The 21,841-nt window shown below is 37.8% G+C and overlaps 1 protein-coding gene across 1 annotated transcript; it reads left to right on the top strand.

The window, feature by feature from the left end:
• Nucleotides 1-3,810: 3,810 nt before the first annotated feature.
• On the top strand, nucleotides 3,811-21,409 carry +nsd-2 (amino acid transporter-like). The gene is given in 14 exon segments (NM_001130871.1): nucleotides 3,811-3,867; nucleotides 3,979-4,083; nucleotides 7,810-8,068; nucleotides 9,216-9,432; nucleotides 10,853-10,896; nucleotides 11,093-11,240; nucleotides 11,700-11,778; nucleotides 16,428-16,531; nucleotides 16,936-17,128; nucleotides 19,042-19,218; nucleotides 19,303-19,402; nucleotides 19,517-19,696; nucleotides 20,296-20,390; nucleotides 21,134-21,409. Coding segments are annotated over 14 exon segments (1,878 nt in total). The 5' UTR covers nucleotides 3,811-3,864; the 3' UTR covers nucleotides 21,308-21,409.
• Nucleotides 21,410-21,841: the final 432 nt, after the last annotated feature.

The raw sequence follows: 21,841 nt of genomic DNA, 5'->3' as shown, positions 1-21,841 counted from the left end.
ACTTGCGGGTTTGCGTATTCGTGCGCATGTGAGTGACCGGTGTAAGAGAGGGTTCGGTGAGCGCGGTTACTTAATCCGACCATGGAATTACTAGGAGACTGCAATCATGTACATGTATCGTCTGATAAATCTTCTGGCCTTGATTATTTTTATTGTCCCTGTAGACAGACGACCCATTAAATGGTGAGTGGTTACTGTTGCTCGTGCGGGACACAGCCAAGCCGCTGTCTGTCACTGAGTACTCTCCGTAAGCCCCGTTCGAAGATAAGACGTCCGGTGCATTCGTGTTGAAGCGATGCACCGGTGTTCGGATCTCGCAGGCGGGTACCAATTTTTCTAATTAAATACGTACTCAACAAATGTTCACGATTGACTTCCACGGTGAAGGAATACCATCGTGTAATAAAAGTGAAACCCGCAAAATTATAATTTGCGTAATTACTGGTGGTAGGACCTGTTGTGAGTCCGCGCGGGTAGGTACCACCGCCCTGCCTATTTCTGCCGTGAAGCAGTAATGCGTTTCGGTTTGAAGGCTGGGGCAGCCGTTGTAACTATACTGAGACCTTACAACTTATATCTCAAGGTGGGTGGCGCATTTACGTTGTAGATGTCTATGGGCTCCAGTAACCACTTAACACCAGGTGGGCTGTGAGCTCGTCCACCCATCTAAGTAACAAAAAAAAAAAAACTGGAATCTACCATCATCATATGATAGTAGTAGACAGTACATAGTTCAATCAAACACTACAAGTATCATACCTAAGCCAAAGCTCTTAATGGTTTAATAAGTCTTACTTAGGTTTGATGGTATCAGGAGACTTCTGCCCATTTTCGCAGTATCCTGGATCAAAATTTTGATCGTGAACGTAATTCAACAGTTTGGCTTTCAGAAAGTACCATTCAGTTCGTCTTCTTCTAGCCTTTATTATTGTCCTAATCGGCCCCTGTACCTAGGGGTACGTGTACATGTGTCACAATATATTTTGCTTGAGTAAACACTAATTTAGATAAAAATACTCGTAAGTCAACACTTTCTAGAGACAGATTTCTCAGATTTTTTTCTACATGTTTCGTAATGCAAACCAACATTTTATCAGAAAATGAGGAAGTTAGATGACTTTTTGACGGAAGCACGAGTGAAATGTTTTAGATTGTTAATCGAATGTTTTTTTGGCTTCAAATATATGTTAATGGTGGCTTCTTAACCGTACCTTATTTGGGGAACTGTATGAAACTGACACTGGACTTGATGATATCTATAAAGCTTGACATTATAAGCTTTTACACTTCACTACATATATGTGTCATTACAAAAACTAAATAAACGTGATTCCCCTAAAGCACATTTTTATTTTTCTGGGATAAATTGAATATATTACATAATTCATCATCTGTTGTACAGAAAATGAATTGTAAATTTACAGGTTAGTAAATGTTAAGAAACTAATACATACATATATTGGAAATCCAATTTAATCCAATCAATCATGCCTACTACGATATTCCCAATAATTATCAAATTAAATTTTAATGAACTATTCATAGTCATGGCTTAAATCCTTAACGATAGATAAAAGAGCCATTAACTGATACGACCATGTTAATTAAAAACTAAATCTAGATGACATGCATTTATTCTATTACTATTACTATTTCATACTAAATATTCACACTAAATTCATGACATGGTAATTTTGACACTTACATTTTCTTAGTACAATAAAATATCTGAAATAAATGACTCGAGTACTTAAAACGATTGTTTTTTGTATAAATAAAATCGTGAAAAGTCAGAGTTTGAGCCGAATTGTCTACCAATAACACTGCAATAGAACAGGAAATGTAGTGATGGCGTAATGAGTGAAATGAGTAATGGCGTAAATGAACAACTTGAATCCTTAAATCCTATTCCAAATTCCATATCAAACTGGTATTAACTTGTTACTTAACCGAATTAACTGTTTTATCAGTCATGTTGTATGTAATTGACATTCTGTCGGCATTATCAAAGTGTGAGCTTATACTGGCTTATATTCACACAATTTATCTTTGTGCAGATCTGTAAAATCTAGCGGATTGGTCACATGCAAAAGCTTTCATACATTTTGCCTTAATTTAAATACACGGTTTCCACGTACCTAACAAAATTGTAGTATTCAGTAGTATTAAAACTACATAATATACGATTTCATTTCATGTTTATTATTTTCTACCTTGCAAATATGTATATTACAGCTTTTGTGGTCACGTCATACGTAATAATTAATAAAATTATAATACAAATTTAGTTACTGCTTTTTCTTAATTAATTCATTCATTATACATATTTTTATTGCCTTAGAAGGCAGACAATGATATGACCCTTCTAATGCGTGTTTATGGATCATGGACATCAAGACTATTCAAAGTTCGTTTGAAAAAGGATGTGGTCTTCTGAAAACATTATCTGATAAAACCACTAGAGATGAGTAAAAATTAGAAAAAAGTTACTGTGTGACTACTTACATGAAGTGAGTCTTCTTATATCTATACTTCTATACTATTAATATTATAAGGAGGAAAGATTTGTTTGTTTGTTTGTATTGAATAGGTTTCGAAACTACTGAACCGATTTGAAAAATTATTTTACTGTTTGGAAGCTACACTATCACCGATAAACATAGGCTATATTCTTTTTAAAAAAAAAAGGGATCCTTACTAAAAGTCCAATAATGTAACCCAAGGTGTAAAAAAATTACCTAAAATATTCCTTACATCGCGTGCGCTGCGAAATCTATTGATGATAGAATAATATAATGTACTATGACTTTGTAAAACACATTATTATTTACAAAAAGTGTCGCGACAGCATATGTCTGACTATAACAGTCACAATTATGCCACAATAAGTGTTCCGTTATTTAAAAAAATAAAACGTCAAATATTGTTTACAGGGAAGCTCTGACTCAATAAACTTAATGGCTTTTGTTTTGTATGTATGACCTTTTTACGAAAATTAGAAAAATAGCAATATAAAAAAATAGATAAGAACAAATATTATTTAAATAAAAATAAAAGTTCATTATAATAATAATATTCATCTTTATAATTTTCTATTTTTAGAAACTTGACGCAAATATAAGGATTAATGTGGTGTATTATAATTTTTTATTCTGAAATTTTTGTTAAAGACCCGAGCGAAGCCGGAGCGGACCGCTACTTATTATATAGATATATAGCGACCCGCCCTCGCTTCGCTTCGGAAACATTAAAACACACATGAAACCAAAAAAATAAAATAAAATAAAAAGTAGCCTATGTTCATCAGGGACAATATCGGCTTCTAATGGAAAAAGAATTTTTCAAATCGGTCCAGTAGTTTCGGAGCCTATTCGAAACAAACAAACAAACAAATCTTTCCTCTTTATAATATTAGTATAGATATAATTTAAATTTTGAAGTTTTTATTACTGGTGTTATTGTAGTTTCATCTACTTCATCACGGGTGGCCGTGAATTTTTGAATCCCGTGATTTTTCTTTGACCTCCAAACAGTAAATTCTGTGCACACGTTTTATTGTTTTTTTTTTATATTACACACAGATTTAAAAAAAATTAACACTAATAAGCTTCGATCATACTATATTATACTATTATTGATCGAAGCATATAAGATTGCCTGCTAAATGAATGCTCGTTTAGGGAAATTTTAATCTAGGATTACGATCAGTTTACCAAATGATAGAGAGAATGATAGCTTTGTAAAATTATCGACATAATTTATCTCGCTGATATATTATTTTATTAGGCAAGAGAATTACAGTAACCTCTCACTTCCAAAGCGAATGTTGAAGCGGTCATACTCGATACCCTTTAATCACATCTGATGGTAAATAAACAATTTCAATACTGAAAATGAAAATGACATTGAAATAAAATCGTTTTAGTCAGTATATAGGTGTATCGAAAAAATGTGCTTTTGAATTTTACTTTATTTTAGGATTCAAATGGGATAAATGAAAAGGGGGATCGGGTGAACGCGGGATTTGATCCATCGCCAGAAAATGTTAATGATTTAAAGGCTATCGACAACGAAGATGGGAAGGTATGTTGGATTGTCTTAAGTCATTTTACAATTAATTTATTTAGCAATTTCGAGGCCTAGATATGTATACTAGGATTTATTGAAGAGCTCCATTTCTTCTGAGTTTTATTCCAGTACATAGTTTTCGATTTCTGAAATTATCCGCTTGGATTGACTTAGATTGGCTATTTAGGACAGGAGCTAGTGGGCTTAGCCTAGAAATTAAGATGAATAATGAACAATTTGAATTTAGTTATTAAGATAAGGAACGAGTGCTTTACGAAGCACAAAAAGTCCTCGCGTGACGTACTGCTCCCATCTCTGGACTGGGGCTTTGAAATACCAACTTTTTCTATTTGACCATAGTTCTGTTCCTACGAACCCTATGGGACTTCTAGTTAATGGATACGGACCATGGAAACTCTGCGTTCACAGTGCGTTTCCAGAGGCATTTTTGGCACGTACCACCCGCTTCTGGAATGAACTCCACGGTATTACCGTGCGCTATGACATTTCCTTCTTGAAACGAGGTTTTCGGAGATTAATCAGCGGTAGGCACCGATTTAACTGGGCCCTTGACATTTCTGATATCCATGAGCGACCCTAACCACTCGCAATCAGGTGGGTCATAAGCTCGTCAACCGAAAGAAGTTATTTAAAAAAAATACGAGTATATTATACATAAAGGAACCTTTAGGTCTGCGGAGGGACTTCGGTTCCCTCTGTATTTTGTACCGTATGTTTCATGGGGAGTGCTCTGAGGAATTGTTTGAGATGATCTCCTCATCTCCTTTTTATCATCGCACCTCCCGCCATCGGAATAGAGTTCATCCATCTGAAACCGCTGCGTTCATCGACAGTGCGTTTCCAGAGGTCTTTTTTGCCACGTACCATCCGGCTATGGAATGAGCTCCCCTCCACGGTGTTTCCTGAGCGCTATGACATGTCCTTCTTTAAAAGAGGCTTGTGGAGAGTATTAAGCGGTAGGCAGCGGCTTGGCTCTGCCCTTGGCATTGCTGAAGTCCATGGGCGACGATAACCACTCACCATCATGTGGGCCGTATGTTCGTCTGCCTGCAAGGGCAATAAAAAAAAATAAAAAAAATAAAAATAAAGTACTTACACAACGTACGGAATATATAAAGAATCACGCACCGCACGTGTTATAAGAAAAATAACGTTTAATTGAAATAAAAGTATTCGTTTTCATCGATTGCACCCGTTAATCACAGCTACTCAAATTTACTATACTGTAACAACAATAGAAACTCATCCGGCTCCTGGCTGAGTCCTCCTCGCTCACCCACCTGTCCTGGTGAAACTGGAAAGACATTCGGGCCATCAGTAATCCTTCCTTCTTTAAAAAAAAAAGAAACTCTTTCCGGAACCTCCATTTAGTCTAGTTTCTGAATAAAATTTCTCAATGAAGCAATCCTAAGCTGCGTTGTCACTTATTAAAATTAAATCTCTAACAATAAGATTGTGTTTTGACATTATTTCGTATTATGGTCATTTCAGTGGAATTTAAAAATATGAAAAGAAGAAATCAAAAATCTAAGTTAATGCTATTTTATTGAATGTCTTGGATAGTTCCTCTGAAAGAGTCCAATTTTTTTTTTGTGTTGTAGGAAGAGATGAGTATAAACTAAGAATTTAGGTTTTGCTACATATTGTTTCATACCAAAGGTGAAATTGTTATGGCTGAAGACAATGACTCCTTAGTGTTCAGTTACCTACACAGTTCATTTCATATACCCCGTATCTTCTGATTAATATCCGGGCAGACTTACCGACGTATTTACTTATGTAATTAGTAGTAAAGTGTGTTATGAATTTATCGGTATACTCATTATAAGTGTGCTGGTTTAATAGTTTCCCAATAATTTATTAATTACATATTTAGAATTAATTTGCTAAATTTTCTCTATCTTACCACTTAGTATCTACCACTTAGTATTTATGCGTTCTGTGTTAATAACTCGAACAGCTACTACCTACGTGTTTTCATGAAATTAATTTCACTGAGCAGGGGTTTACGTTCACGAGAGTTCGTGGGAGGCCATGGCCAGATTTTGCGACCTGGTCATTGCGTTCCGCGAGGCTGAGGAGCGCGAAAGGGAGTGGGATCCCTCTTCGGCTCCTCAGCGAAGAAGGCGGGGTGGGCGACGCGGGCACGATGCTCCCGTTAATCTCCCGTAGGGACCGTTGGGTACTGGGTGCAAGAGCGCCCGGTGCTCTGCTGTCGGTTCCGTGGTAGTGAGGCGGCTCCTATGCGCCACTCACGGTGTGTCTCCCGAGACGACGTCCTACGGGATCTTCCCGGGGATGGGATCCCGTCCTATTGTCAGGACGGGTACCGGCGACGGCGAGCCTGCGGCGCGCGCTGTGCGGTACCGCAGGTTTCGTGGAGTCGGAGTGGTGGAGCTCGATGGGGTTTAGTCGGTAGTCGGTTTTGCGGGGAGGGTCCTGCGTGGTAAACGCCGCGCAGCGCCTCGCGCGCCTTTCTCAAGGCGTAGTCTCCCGGTAGGAATTGGAAGAAGAGGAGGACTTTGGTCTTCCTCTTCTCCCTCTTCTTCCCTGGAGGCGTATCAGTAAATATATTCCCCAGCGTAAAAAAAGGGAGTTTACGTTCACGCCGTCTCTAGTAATTCCTTGGAGCGAAAAAAATAGAATTGTTTGGTAAAATTATACGGAAAAAAGATAAAACATTATAAAAACATAAAAAGGCTAAGACAAAAAAGGGACAACACTGAACTTTATAACGTGCGATATGTCCTTCAGTATCCTTATCATGTTAATAGCTGTTTAGGCAACAATTATTGGTTTCCGTTTATTGCTATCCGATTACCGTTAATACGTTTTTATTGCGATGATTAAATAAATTTCACAGTAAACATCAAGAAAGCCCGTGTTTTATGATAAAATATGTAAAAAAAACCCAGTGGAAGTAAGAAAAAAAAAACGAAGTTGAATTTTGCTATTCAAACTAATTACTACCATTCACTACTACGATTTTAATATAATACATTTTCTTTTTTCGTTTTGTGGTTACTAATAAAAATCATTCGTAACTTTTTAATTTAAATAAAACGTTATATCATTCGGATATTTTTGTTGTCTCTAGCTGTGTTGCCTAAGCTATACACTACTAGATTTAAACTATAAAACTAGATTTGTACTATTAAATTAAGAGGCAATGTAATAAAGGAACAATTTGTGAATGTGTAGCCGGTTTTCATGGTCATCTTGCGACAGTGATATTAATAGAAGTAAATGCTATCAGAAATTCGCCACAAATGAAATTAGAGTTCGCGACATCATTATAGAATTAGTTGGCAAGATTATCTGTAAATCTGTAAATCAATTGAAAGCTTAACCTCGCATTTATTATTATCCTTTTGTTATTTTCAATGTATCGTGCACTTAACAGCTTTCATGTCCTCGGACGACCTAGGTGTTATTCGACGCCAGTTGTACTGTCGAAAACAATTAAATGAAATTCATAAACGCGAGATAAAGGCATATAAGTTTTCATCGTGTCTTAAACTCGTAAAAACAAAAAAAAAAAGAAGTAGGTAATTGAAAATTTATCAACATTTATCAGCATTTGATCACTAATTGCCTTCTTTGGAGGATAATCTGTTAAAAAACATTTTTTAATTACTTATCACGTATGTGCCAGTATCAGCAATAGATGAATCTTTCAATTTTTTTGATTTTGATAATTGAACTTAATTAAATTTACAGAAAAGAAACGTGGCTGAGCGCCCAACATGGGACAATCAAATCGAGTTTCTTATGTCTTGCATCGCCACATCGGTTGGTCTCGGAAACGTATGGCGGTTTCCTTTCGTCGCCTACCAAAACGGCGGTGGAGCCTTCCTAATTCCATACATAATAGTACTTTTAGTCATAGGCAAACCTATGTACTTCCTCGAAACAGTACTCGGGCAGTTTAGCAGCGGGAACTGCGTCAAGATCTGGGCATTGTCTCCGGCTATGACCGGTAAGTCAACGGACATACATAGTACGTTTCCTGCTTAACACTAATCATACCAACACTCACAGGTACCTATTTCTACCATAGCAGATAGATAACTGGTATACAACAAGTATTACTTAAAATAAACAAACAAAAAAAGTATAATAACTGTAGATTAATTAGTAAGAAAAAGGCGTGAAGTCAAATGTGCAAAAGCATTATAAGATGATACCTGCATTTTCAATGCAAAAGTTCAAATAGGCCATTTGACCCGTTATAGTATGTTTAGTGTTAAACTTGTTTTTATTTTAAAATCTTAACATAATATTTAAGTGTTGGAAACGAATCCAAACGAAACCAAATGATAATATGGTAAAAGTACAACTGAAACTATTAATATGGTCCAATTTAAAATTGTTGAGATTGATTTAATCTAAATCTTGAAAATTTGGATCCACGGAAACACCAAGTATGAAATCTAATTTATTTTTAAGTTCACACACTTTGAGCGCTTATCTCTTTGACTAATCAAAGAAGAAGCAATAAAAGTGATCTGACACGCACGATCAACCATTACGCGTAAGAGAAGTAACATCAATCAGGTGTTAAACAAGTGAATTCTTTAACCACAGCTTCTGAGTGCCCAAGGTTTGTAGGCTCTGCATTGCGTGCACAATGAATGTACAATTATTACCTATCAACTAAACTTCGTTTTTCGTTAGATGCCCTGTTGCGCTCAATGATATTCTAATTGGGCGCTTGCTTCAGGGACTCTGCTATGAGTTTGCACAACCCGTAAAATCCCATTACATATTTCCAAATTGGTCTTCTCATAAACACAATAATAATAATAATAATAATAATAATAAAAAGCTGCTATATTAAACACGTGCAGAATCGTACGAAAGTTTTTGCAAATAGAATATGATCAACCACATAATGCAATAGTTAGCCAACCCCAAGAAACCGTGACATTTACTTGACCGAGTCCGTAAATGTCACTAAAGTACTACCAGCATAAGCTGAGAAAATAAAAATAAAAATAATAATAATAGAATCGTTAATGAATTATCACAGCGTAAAAAAAAAACGGGACCACTGTCGGAACGGTACAAATTTACGGAAACAATTTCGTCGTTTATAACTTTGGTTAATGTACTTTATAACGTAGGTACTGGATACGCACAGACCTTGGGGGCCGTCTACGTGCTTTCGTACTACGTATCAATCATCGCCCTTTGCCTTTACTACTTCGGAGTGAGCTTTAACGCGACCTTACCTTGGACACAATGCCTACCCGAGTGGAGGAACTGTGTGCCTTCAGGACAATCCGCAAATCTTACTGAAATACAAGGTGAAGCCGTCAGTAGCGCCCAACTATACTTCACGTAAGTAATTAGTATTCTATTAACATTACATCAATCATGATATCTCAAAACAATCGGTTTTCAACAAACATAAATTACGACGCTGCTTAAAACATTTATCAAATAATAGCGATTCCGGAATGAGATTCCGTTTACGACTTCTATACGATTGCCTATAGGCATTACAAGCACTACTTACATTTTAATATGTTTTGGCTATGTGATATCGGTCTAGAATAATACCAGCCGCTCTCCCTCCGTTCTCAAGGTATCATAACAGAATACTACATTTGCAAGCTGAAATTTACTGTTATTAGGATGCGTTGTATGCCGGCACGGATGCATGCACAAAGTAATTACATTCAGAACTCTGTAACTAGATTCTGCATAATTTATTATTTGAAATTTACTTAAAAATAATCTATTGGTATAGTTATACATAAATTTATACTAATATATAAATCTACAGTGGTTTTCACGGATCATGCATCCGATTGACTTGAAACTTGGCATCCATGTATAAAATACATGTACTTAATGGATAGGCTAATATTTATATGAGTGTTGGACTCCCTACACCAGTTGCGGGGGCGTTAATGATGAAAATCTTTGTGGGGGTGAGAAATAATAATGTTATTTTAAATGCCCAAGCGAAGCGGACGGGTACAGCTAGTATTGTATAGTCGTAGTATAGCGTAATAAAGAAATCAATTTATTATATCTTTTTTTTTTATTGCTCAGATGGGTGTACGTGCTCACAGCCCATCTGGTGTTAAGTAGTTACTGGAGCCATTATCGATGACTGGAGCCCATAGACATGTACGACGTAAATGCGCCACGCACCTAGAGATATAAGTTCTAATGTCTCAAGTATAGTTTTACATTTTAGTTACAATTTGAGTTTCCTTCGAAATATTTCCACGTTAGATTTGTAGAACGCAATTATCATTTCAGTACTCCATAACCAGACAATGTTAATAATGGCACGTATTATGATGACGTTTTCATGATAAAAACATCATAATTGATTATCATTTACTTATTATTTTAAGATTAAATATATTAATTCGTTATCTGATACATTTACTTTGTAATATATCTTTTGATAAGTTGTGATAGCTTTTAACATATACAACATAGAAATATTTAATAATTTTTGGATACATACTATTAATACTTTGAAAAATATACAAACTCTAAGAATTTCAGTATCACAAATTTAATATGTTTATTAGTATACGTAGATTACTAATGCATATTAAATAAAAATCTTTTCAGTTTACTTTCAATAGATATAAAAAAGCTAAAAATAAACGATTTGTCTAACCTTAAAGAGAACTCGTTTAAATCTTTAGTTATTACGCGTGGTTATGCATGTTACTAAAAGCATAAACAAAATTACTCATGAAATTTGTACTAAGTTTAAATTTTCTTCAAACAGGGAGACGGTTTTACGTCAATCCGACAGAATAGATGATGGAATCGGTGAGTAGGATTTTTGTAAGCTAGTTTTTTTAAGTCGGTTTATGATATAACAACATTATTTCCGAAGCTGTACACGTCGGAATTGTACTCTAGAACATACAGCACTGTATTGTAGTGTATTGGCGGGCCCTCATTTTGGAATCCTTTATTGCAAATGTAACTTTAAAACTTATGTTTTAACATAACAAATTTTCAGGAATTCCGATATGGGATCTCACTTTGTGTCTGCTGGTATCGTGGCTTATAATTTTTGTCATCGTGGCCAGAGGTGTGAAGAGTTCTGGCAAGGCTGCTTATTTTCTCGCTCTCTTCCCATACGTAGTTATGTTTATTTTATTGATTAGGTAAGTCATCCATGCTACTTTCATTTAAAACTATGTCTATATGATTTATGTCTCTTAGTGTTAAAATGATCTTCAGGCCTTGACGGTGTCCTTAAAATTATCGAAGTATGTCCAACAATGCCGGTATCCAGTGATGATAGCAATCTTTAGAAACGGGATGCCTTGCTGGCCTGTCGTCGCAAGTGATTGCAAAAATAAAAATGATTGATTACAATTACAAAGTACGGTGCTTAAAGAAATTTGAAAGTCATGGTATTAAAAAATAATTAAGTACGTAGGTACTCATTTGTTGTTAAAAGATAAGACAAATTTGAAAATAGGTCTGTGGGCAATTTTATTGCATCAAGTTCGCTTACGCGTAAGCTCAATCCTCCAAAAACCGGGCACGACTTTTTATTTTTTAACTTAGGCAAATTCGCCTAAAGCGTTTTATGAAAAAACATCAACTTTAATTCGCAGGGCTGTGACCTTACCAGGTGCCGGTAATGGAATCCTGTTTTTCATTACGCCTCAATGGTCAAAAATCCTTGAAGTCAGGGTAAGAAAATACTTCAAATTTTACACAGACCTTGTTCTTTTAATTGAATTTTTTAATGTTAATCATTTATTTAATCGTTACAACTTAAGGTACAACAAGGAAAGATAGTTTTTAAATTAATAATTTTGTGCAGCGACCGGCGCATGCGCGTTATTCAAATTTTTCGAAACTCACTGACTGCATTTTTACGAATCTTGCGCAGGTGTCGGTCGCGCGGCGTTGGTCAACACTTTAGGGTTCCGCTTAGCGTGCGAGGATCTTTTTATTATATTTCAGTTCCGCACGTTACACACTCCCCCTTTTGACCTGGCGAGAAATCCTTGACTGGTCAAACAAACAACGCGGAATGAGACCCAGTCTACTCCACCACCCTACGCGGTCGACCCCGGCGGCGCTTGGGAATCACAGGCTCGGGACATACATCCTCCCTCGCATGATAAGGTCGCAAATCCGAGACATGATACTTACCAAAAACTTCGCCCGACGACTCGTATGCTAGAAGGTAGGAAGTAGGACTCACCTTTTTTGAAATCACATATGGCCCATCCCGCTTAGGATTAAACTTCGACGTAATACCCTTACTAGCATTACTAAGTACGTGGGTCTTCATCAATACGAGATCCCCTTCTGCAAACTGGTAAGGTTCAGAGCGCCTTAGATCAGCGCGCGTCTTTTGAATATCTTGATGATGTTCAATATTCTCCTTAGCGGTCGAGATGGTCTCGGCAAGCTTGGACAAATATGGGCTTATCTGGGGAACAAAGTTCTCGGACTCTACGACGGCGCGAAGATCAAGCTGAGCGGATATTGGAGATCGGAGCTCACGACCAAAGGTAAGATAAGCTGGCGTTTGCTCGGTTGACGTGCAGACGGAACTATTAAAAGCGAATCGGACGAACGACAGTACCTCAGGCCACTGCTGGTGACGGCCTTCAAGCAATATGGCAAGATGAGCCTTTAAGTCCCGATTCTTCCGCTCAACCGGATTGGCTTCGGGATGATAAAGAGGAATGAGATTTTGTTTTACCCCTAAAACAAACATAGCCTTTTGCATGACATCGGCCACAAATTGAACTCCGTTGTCGGAAATCATCCGGCGAGGCACTCCGAATCTCATAAAGACTTCATTAACGAGGGTTTTTGCACATACCTCGGCAGTGGCATCAATGAGAGCGAACAGCTCAACCCACTTACTGGCGGTGTCTTCGACTATCAGGATCCACCTCTCACCGCAGGGTCCTTTGGGTAAAGGCCCGAAAAGGTCCACTGCAATAACTTCAAACCGCTGAGCTGGAACTGGAGTCTGGAGTAGTCCCGCTGGCTTAAAGTTAGACGGCTTGTACCGCTGGCACTCTATACACGTTTTCAAATACTCAGTAACATAGCGTCTCAAACCTGGAAAATAGAATCGTTGGGAGATACGATGAATGGTCTTTTGAATCCCCCCGTGAGCGGCTGTGGGCGAGTCATGACACTCGAACATGACCTTGCCACGCAAGCTCTCTGGTGCGACTAGCTGAGGTTCCTCGGACTCAGAATCTTCGGCGTAGCGGTATAGAACGCCTTGAGTTAGGAGATAGCCTCGTTCAGACCATCTATTAACAGATAATTCATCGGTCCCTTCCAAATCAATGATGATCTTGGAAATTTCCGGATCAGCCATCTGAGCGTCCCGGGTCGAAGCGGCATCCCAGTGGGGCACATCGACGATAACGGGACAGATTCCACAGTCCGGTGGCGAGTTGAGCTCGGTCACTGGGCGGCTAAGCGTGTCGGCTATCACATTAACTTTTCCTGGGGTGTACTCAATTTGCAAATCGTAAGCTTGAAGCTTCATAGCCCAGCGAACTAACCTGCCGCTCGGTGACTTTACTGAAAACAACCATTTCAGGGGCTGATGGTCACTACGAACGTGCACCAGATGTCCATCGATGTAGCCTCGGAATCGCTCCACAGCCCAGACGACAGCGAGCGCCTCCCGTTCGGTCGTCGAATAGTTGCGCTCCGCCGATGTCAGAAGACGACTGGCGTACTCAATGGGACGCTCATCATTGGATGACTCCCCCTGGAGCAAACATGCACCTAGAGCATAATCACTCGCGTCAGTCCTAAGGATGAAAGGGTTAGTATAGTCTGCCTGTACCAAAATCGGAGATGTCGTCAGTAGCGTCTTAAGAGATTTGAAGGCATCATCCTGCTCCAGGGTTTGAACCTGCCAGTACCCGCTCCGAAGATCCAACGAGCTCATAACGCAACCTCCATTGGTAGACTGAAGAAGTTCATCAATTCGAGGCATGGGATAGGAATCGGTCTTGGTGACCGCATTCAGTTTCCTATAATCAACACAAAACCTATACGTACCGTTAGGTTTCGGCACCAAGACACACGGCGCGGACCACGCAGACTCACATTCCTCGATCACGTCCTCTGCTAGCATCTTGTCGAGCTCGGCGCGCATGACCTCTTTCCTCGCCGGCGTGACACGATACGGAGGTACAGCGATAGGAGGGTGGTCGCCGGTGTCGATCCGATGCTCTGAAAAAGGAGTCGGCTCACCGACTTCCTCGAAAACATCAGTATATTCACCTAGCAAATCCACCAGACGCCCCTTTTCCGACTCCGATAAGAATTTGCCTTCATCCTCGCGCAACAAGTTTATAGAAGCGCAACTTATGGGGTCACGTGAATTTTCACATGTCAAAGGGTGAATGTCCCGGGGCTGATCAGCCGAGCGCCAAGTCATAGAAGAGAAATCAATTATTAATCGTGCCTTCAAAATAAAATCTATTCCTAACAAGGTTTCATTATTCTGAGAATCGGGGAATATAATAAACTCAATAGGTATACATACTGAACTTAATTCAACGTCTGCATGTGTTAATAATATCTTAGTGTTCCGAGTGGTACCATCCGCGAGTTTCACCGACATATTTTCAGTGCGAAACTTCATACCTAAACGTTGAAAAAGCGCGTAGAGTGTGTAACCCGCGATACTACGCCGTGCGGCGCTATCTAACAAAGCAGTCCCATTATAACCCTGTATACCTATATGCAATATAGGTCGACTTACAGAATGTTTATCATTACAATGTGAATCTGAGAAAGTGTTTACATTTACAGAATAGAATACATTGTCCTTAACGTGCGAGTTTCTATTATTAACATTACTCTGAATATTGCTAGGAATATTGTTACATTTTGGACAGTTACTTTTAATAAAACCTTTTTCACCACAACCATAACAAGATACAGATTTGTTTTCACTAATTTTGTTACAAGAATCACGGACATGTCCACGCGATTTGCAATACACACAAAATAGCTTTTTAACCAATGTTTCGCTTTTCACACTACGCGGGGATGGGGACGGTTGAGGTAGCGACGACGGTGCAACAGCAACGGAGGAGCGCACTAGCGCAGCGGCAGCGCCGGCAGGTCTCGGCGATCTCACACTTGTCACGTCAGGCGCGGAGCTGCGTTCGCCGAACACCGTAGGTAACGACTTGTGTGGCTGCGGCGGAATGTTGAGGGCAGCCGCGCACTCCACAAGTGACTCCTCCACCATGCGCGACTTCTCTATGAGTGTTTCTATGTCGCTCACACCATCTCTCGGTAGTCTTTTCCTTATCCGTTTATGAAGTAGACCGTAGATTATGTCTAACCTGGCTTCCTCTGGTAGCTGGTACGGCAATCTGGACAGCATAGCACGTATCCTCACTATGAAACTGTCAGCAAGCTCATCACCTTGCTCAGACGAAAACACGTCACGAAAAACTTTATGTGCAGGGCGTGGCACACCATACATAGCTCGTAACCTTTTGAGAGCGTCGGGCCACGAGGACACTTCGTTCCGGACCCCTCTCCACCATATGGCTGCTTCGCCTTCCATGAGCATTGGTAGTCCACGCAATGCGATATCGTCGGAGACGCACGCACACTCCTTGTACACCTCCACAGAGTCGATAAACGCTTCAACGGCCTCCGGATCGCGAGCGACGCCATCAAAACGCGCGGTGCATTTAGCCATGTTACTTGTTGGCGTCGGGGACGGTGACACTATCGGGGTGGTGAACTTCGATCCACTTCCCAAACCATGCGATGCCCACAGGGACTCGACGAGTTGTCGGTTCGCCTCGGCCTGCGACTTTGAGAAGGCGGCCAGGAGCGAGGACAGCTGATCCCCGGACATGAGCACTGGTGCTGGCGAGGGCACTGCGTCCACCTTTTCATCACCAGAATCACTATTGTCATCCGTCTGTTGGCGTATTTTTCGCGGCGGCATTTTTCAGGTACTTCTCGAAATTTCTAGTGGGTAAGTATTTATGTACGCGTCGACTTAAATACGATGACGGCCACTAGTTAGGCGCCAATTTAATGTTAATCATTTATTTAATCGTTACAACTTAAGGTACAACAAGGAAAGATAGTTTTTAAATTAATAATTTTGTGCAGCGACCGGCGCATGCGCGTTATTCAAATTTTTCGAAACTCACTGACTGCATTTTTACGAATCTTGCGCAGGTGTCGGTCGCGCGGCGTTGGTCAACACTTTAGGGTTCCGCTTAGCGTGCGAGGATCTTTTTATTATATTTCAGTTCCGCACGTTACAATTTTATATAATTTTCTAAACTCGTCTTGCTGTTTTTTAGGTATGGTATGCCGCCGTTACTCAAGTATTTTTCTCGCTTTCCGTCTGCTCCGGAACGCTCATTATGTTTTCTTCGTACAACAAATTCAGTCAAAATGTTTACAGGTTGGTATTTTGAAACTTGAAACGTAACGAACTCGGAATGTAGATTTCATGTTTTACTACTTTAACTAACATAACCAAATTCCGATTTTAACGCTTATTTAAAATTAAGAAATGTTTTTTTTTTTTGACAACTATGAGGAGTTTGTAACATTTTTAAATAATGTTCCATGAACAACAAAAATTGTACATTTATTTTTTGCGCTTAAAATAATGTTTTTCATGTTTACTTTAACTTAAAGTTTACAAGATTTCGCACACGACGTACTTTTTCAATTTAATAAAAAAATATTTTTGCTACAGCAGTATAGATATAACTACCTACTCTGCCTATTTCTGTCGGAAAGAAGACTCCGTCGCACCCAAATTACACTACGCGGTTTTTAAATACACCTTCTTGATTACAGAGACTCTATGATTGTGACAACACTGGACACATTTACGAGCTTAATATCTGGAATCACCATTTTTGGTGTGCTAGGTAACCTCGCATACCAACTGGGATACGATGATGTGGGAAGAGTTATCGGAGCTGGCGGAACAAGTCTTGCTTTCATCTCCTACCCAGATGCGATTGCGCAATCACCAATAGTACCACAGGTACGATTTTCAATTTTGACTTGAATTTTTTTCCCTTCCTATTCTAGTGACTTCGAGGGGTCATAATAGATTCACATTCAGGTGAGATCACGAGGCTCTAACCTGGGGATTGAATCGACATTAAGCATTCAACGGTCCTAAACTAGTATTTTTCTTAATGCAGTTGTGAATGATTGAAACGTAACAATTCATTTACTAATTATGTAATCATATTCATAATTATTGCAAATACCCAACTTTTTGGAATGTTTTTGTCTTTGGCAAAATTTTCTACAATACAAATGTATTCAATAAATATGACGTATTTAATGTGTCTTTATCTATTAATTACATTGAATTACTTCAGTCTTCTGATAAACAAGATAAGTAGTATCATAGGCGGCGATCAGAATATCGTCTGAATTTTGTTAACAAGGTGAAACAACAATTCTCAATCACTTATTAATTAATGCTGCCGTTGCATGAAATGTGAAAAATTAAATAATTAAAATGATCGACTATATATTATATGATATCGAACTTTCATTGTAAAATAGCAGTCTCATCCTTCAAATCGATACAAGTATTTACTGTGTCACAGAAATAACGAGGCTGGCGAAAGCTACCTAATAGATATATAGTACACTCTACCACCATTAAATACAAAAATATATAAATTCTGTACATTTCTATTGATCGTAACCGCGTATTAGGTACGTATTTACTTAGAAAAAAAAAGACGTGTGGCACTCGGGGACTGCCGCGGTAAAGCTATTGCAAAGCATTTTTTATCAACTTATGACATTACAATTAGACAATAATAATTTAATATTAAAACAATAATAAAAATAAGACCATACTATATTTATAAACATTAACAAAAGTAAAACATTAACTGTCCCCTTCACACTAATAAGCTAGACCGCGTGAGAGAGAGATGGGCAGACTTTTCATGATGCTCATGCAGTACGACGTCACGCCGCGCGCTTATTCACAAACACTACACCAGCGCAACGTGTGAATGTGTTAAACGCGAGCTACATAGTAGATATATTGGGGGTGTCAGGTTATTTTCGTTACGGAATTTGTTGATTCAGTCGCCGCGCTCAAGGCCCGCGATAGAAGCTATGCAATAGCTTAATAATAGCGCAAATATCATTTGCGCCACGATCGCATCACTCCATATGAACACATCGATTCTCGTCGTATCTGGCCACGGATACATCTGAGAGTGCATTTATAAGTGCCTATATTGCTCGGCAAGTAAATGAAGGGTCTTAAAATAATAAAGAGGGATTAATTGTAAATATTATATACTTTAATAAATGTAAATTAAATATTTTATTACATACGTATTTAGTACATTTTACACATTGATTAACAAAAATAATAATTAAAAAAATAGACTCATTTAAATAAAAATAAAATATAAATATTTCAATAAACAGCACATCGTATATAGTTATAAAGTTAATTACGTGACCTAGTAACAGCAATATGTATATCCACACTTTTATCATATTCTCAGCAATTCATTTTATCAGCGTTGACTTAATAATTTAATCTACATTTTGCCCTTATAATAACGGAATTTTTTTCATCCGGAAGTAGCTCACGTAATCTGGAAAATCGATTTTAGCCATAACACTTCCATATCATTTTTACAAATGGCATATTTTTGTACTTAATACAGTAATATTATGTTGTAACATAAAACATACCCTATTCTACCATACCATATTACTTTCTCTTTAATTCGATCTTGGGTACTCAATAGCTATTTTTGTTATATTGTAGAAACTCTATAAATTGCGCCATTCGCGTTGTCTATAAATTTAACTGAAGCACTAGGAGGTCCGTTAAATTAGCGGGAAATAAAATCTCTAGAACGTTCCATGTGCATAACGTTTAATGTGATAATTAATGGATTACAGTTATTTGCGGTGCTGTTCTTCCTCATGATGGCTGTGCTGGGCGTCGGTTCTGGCGTAGCATTACTCTCCACCGTCAATACTGTGTTATTGGATGCGTTTCCGCGAGTACCCACGGTTTACATGTCGGCTACAACATGTACTATAGGTTTCCTTGTGGGACTTATTTATGTGACACCGGTAACTAAGCTTATACAGATTTGACAGATTAGTTATTTAATGGATGGTAATAACAGATTATTCAGAATGTTTGTTTCATTCCAGGGAGGACAATACATTTTAGAATTAGTAGACTACTACGGAGGAACATTCATGCGATTGTTCGCGGCTATCACTGAAACTATTGGAGTTTTCTGGATTTACGGTTAATACTCTTTTTTTATTTTAACATTTCATATCGTACGTAGCTTTTATTTTAAATATTAATATAAAAATTACTTTAGCAAGGAAATTATTAAGTAGTTAATATTTATTACAGGTCTGGAGAACCTATGTGTTGACATTGAATTCATGTTAAACATAAAGACATCGTTCTACTGGCGTATTTGTTGGGCCATTGTAACACCAGTTATTATGATTGTAGTGTTTATTTACGCTCTCATCACCACAGAAGCTCTACTGTTCGGAAATGTTTATGTATATCCGAGAGGAGCCTACAGTTAGTATACACATTCTTTTCTGTTTCTTCAGACATCATAATTGTTTGAGAATATTGATTTATCTTGATTCAATTCACTTAATTACGAACAATGAAACGATAAAAGGTTCCATACTTTGGAATGTTTACGGTTAATACACTTATGCATCCACATAGAAAATTAAAGACCCACAACAAAACAGAAACAATCAGATTATCGATATCAACAGATTATTGATATTTAAATTACTTTTAGTATAAGCTATCCAAAAAGTTTTGTGTGAACACGGCTTTGAAATATGCATACCTGACCTATTTGTCCTTACGGACGGATATCCATTCCTATTCCAAATTGGATATACACAATTGCATTTGGTTTGGTTAATGAATCACAAGTGTCAAATTTTTTCAAATAATTGATCCAATAACTATAGTCGAGACACCAACCGAGAAAATCGTGCTATTGGCGTGACGCGAGAATCGTATTAAGATCATTATCGTAGCTTCGAACAAAATTATAAGTACCTATATTATTATAGTATAAGTAGTACCTAGTATAGATATATTTTATAAGTATAGTTTTTCTTTGCGATGACACTTTTTGTGTGTTTTATTAACAGTTGCTGGTAGCGCGCTGCAGTATGCCGGAATGGTACTTATACCAATATTTATTGCTCTGGCACTTTGGAAATATAGATCTGGAACATTTATAGAGGTAAGAGGTCCAACGCTGTTAAGTTACGGTGAAGACATAACATCATGTAATAAAAATGAAACCCGCAAATTTATAATTTGCGTAATTACTGGTGGCAGGACCTCTTGTGAGTCCGCGCGGGTAGGTACCACCGCCCTGCCTATTTCTGCCGTGAAGCAGTAATGCGTTTCGGTTTGAAGGGTGGGGCAGCCGTTGTAACTATACTTGAGACCTTAGAACTTATATCTGAAGGTGGGTGGCGCATTTACGTTGTAGATTTCTATGGGCTCCAGTAACCACTTAAAAAACCAGGTGAGCTAGTCCCATCTAAGCAATAAAAAAAAAAGTGTTAATTTTACGTGTGCCTATAAACATGAATTTCGATGTGATGAAGGATATTTGAGTCGTCTATTATCAAAGGCGGCAATCTGTGCATTTGGACAAAAAAATGTTATTGATATGTTAATACAGATTTATTTGAATATAATCGTCTCCTTCAAAGAATACGGTTCAAAACCTGCATTAAATAAAGGTTAATAGTTAACCTGTTATTTATCTAAGATGTCGTTCCGAAGAGTTTTGTGACTGCCAATGGAATACAAAGTCAATATTTCGTTTTTCTGATTTACCAATAATTGTCCAAAACCAACCAACTGTACCAAAAGTCAGATTGCCGGCTTTGATAATAGTCGACTCATTTATTATAAGATTTGCAATCCATTGATCATTATTAAAAGATAATAAACAACTCTGCTATATTACAGACCGTGAAGCGTTCGTTCCTCAAAAAAGACACATATGGTCCAAGAGAAATTCAGAAACGTGAGGAATGGCGAGCGTTCCGACGAGACGCCAAATCCGAACGTAAACTCAAGAGGAAGAATTGGTTCCATCACGTATTATATTCTCTAATCGGCGGGTATCGCAGGAAGCGGTAGATTAAAAAATGTATGTGTATCTCAAAATAATCTATTGTTTTTTTAATCTAATATTTGTATATATCTACTTAAATTATTTTAATAAATGCTTTTAAAATGGAACAACAGTTATTAATAATATATTAATAATATTTTACCCTACTCCGTGCTATTACAATTGGAATGTGGCTCAAGTTTTTCTCTAGTGTATTTCTGGGTTTTATAGACAAATGAGATCAGTGTAATTTAGATAATGTAGATGAAAGTACATCAAAATCTTCCGAAGTCTAAATAGGCGCGAAATAGTTATAAGTATTATATAAGGTACACTAGCAATATAAACTACATATACCTATAATAAATTAATAAAAAACTGCACTTATTGGTGTTAAACGGTACTACCACTGATATTGTGAGATCGCGTTATAAATGAACACCACGCTATTTCTCTCTTTAGAGTAATTCTTTGTTCCGATTTTAAGAACAGGTATATTCGCTATTAGCTTCATTAATAAAATTATTTTAATTATGCTGTCATATCCCAAGATGACATCA

This window comes from Bombyx mori, chromosome 17 (genome assembly GCF_030269925.1).
Source record: "Bombyx mori chromosome 17, ASM3026992v2".
NCBI classification, from domain to species: Eukaryota; Metazoa; Arthropoda; class Insecta; order Lepidoptera; family Bombycidae; genus Bombyx; species Bombyx mori.
The sequence above is the reverse complement of the archived record's forward strand: the minus strand, read 5'-3'. Positions and strand labels throughout refer to the sequence as shown.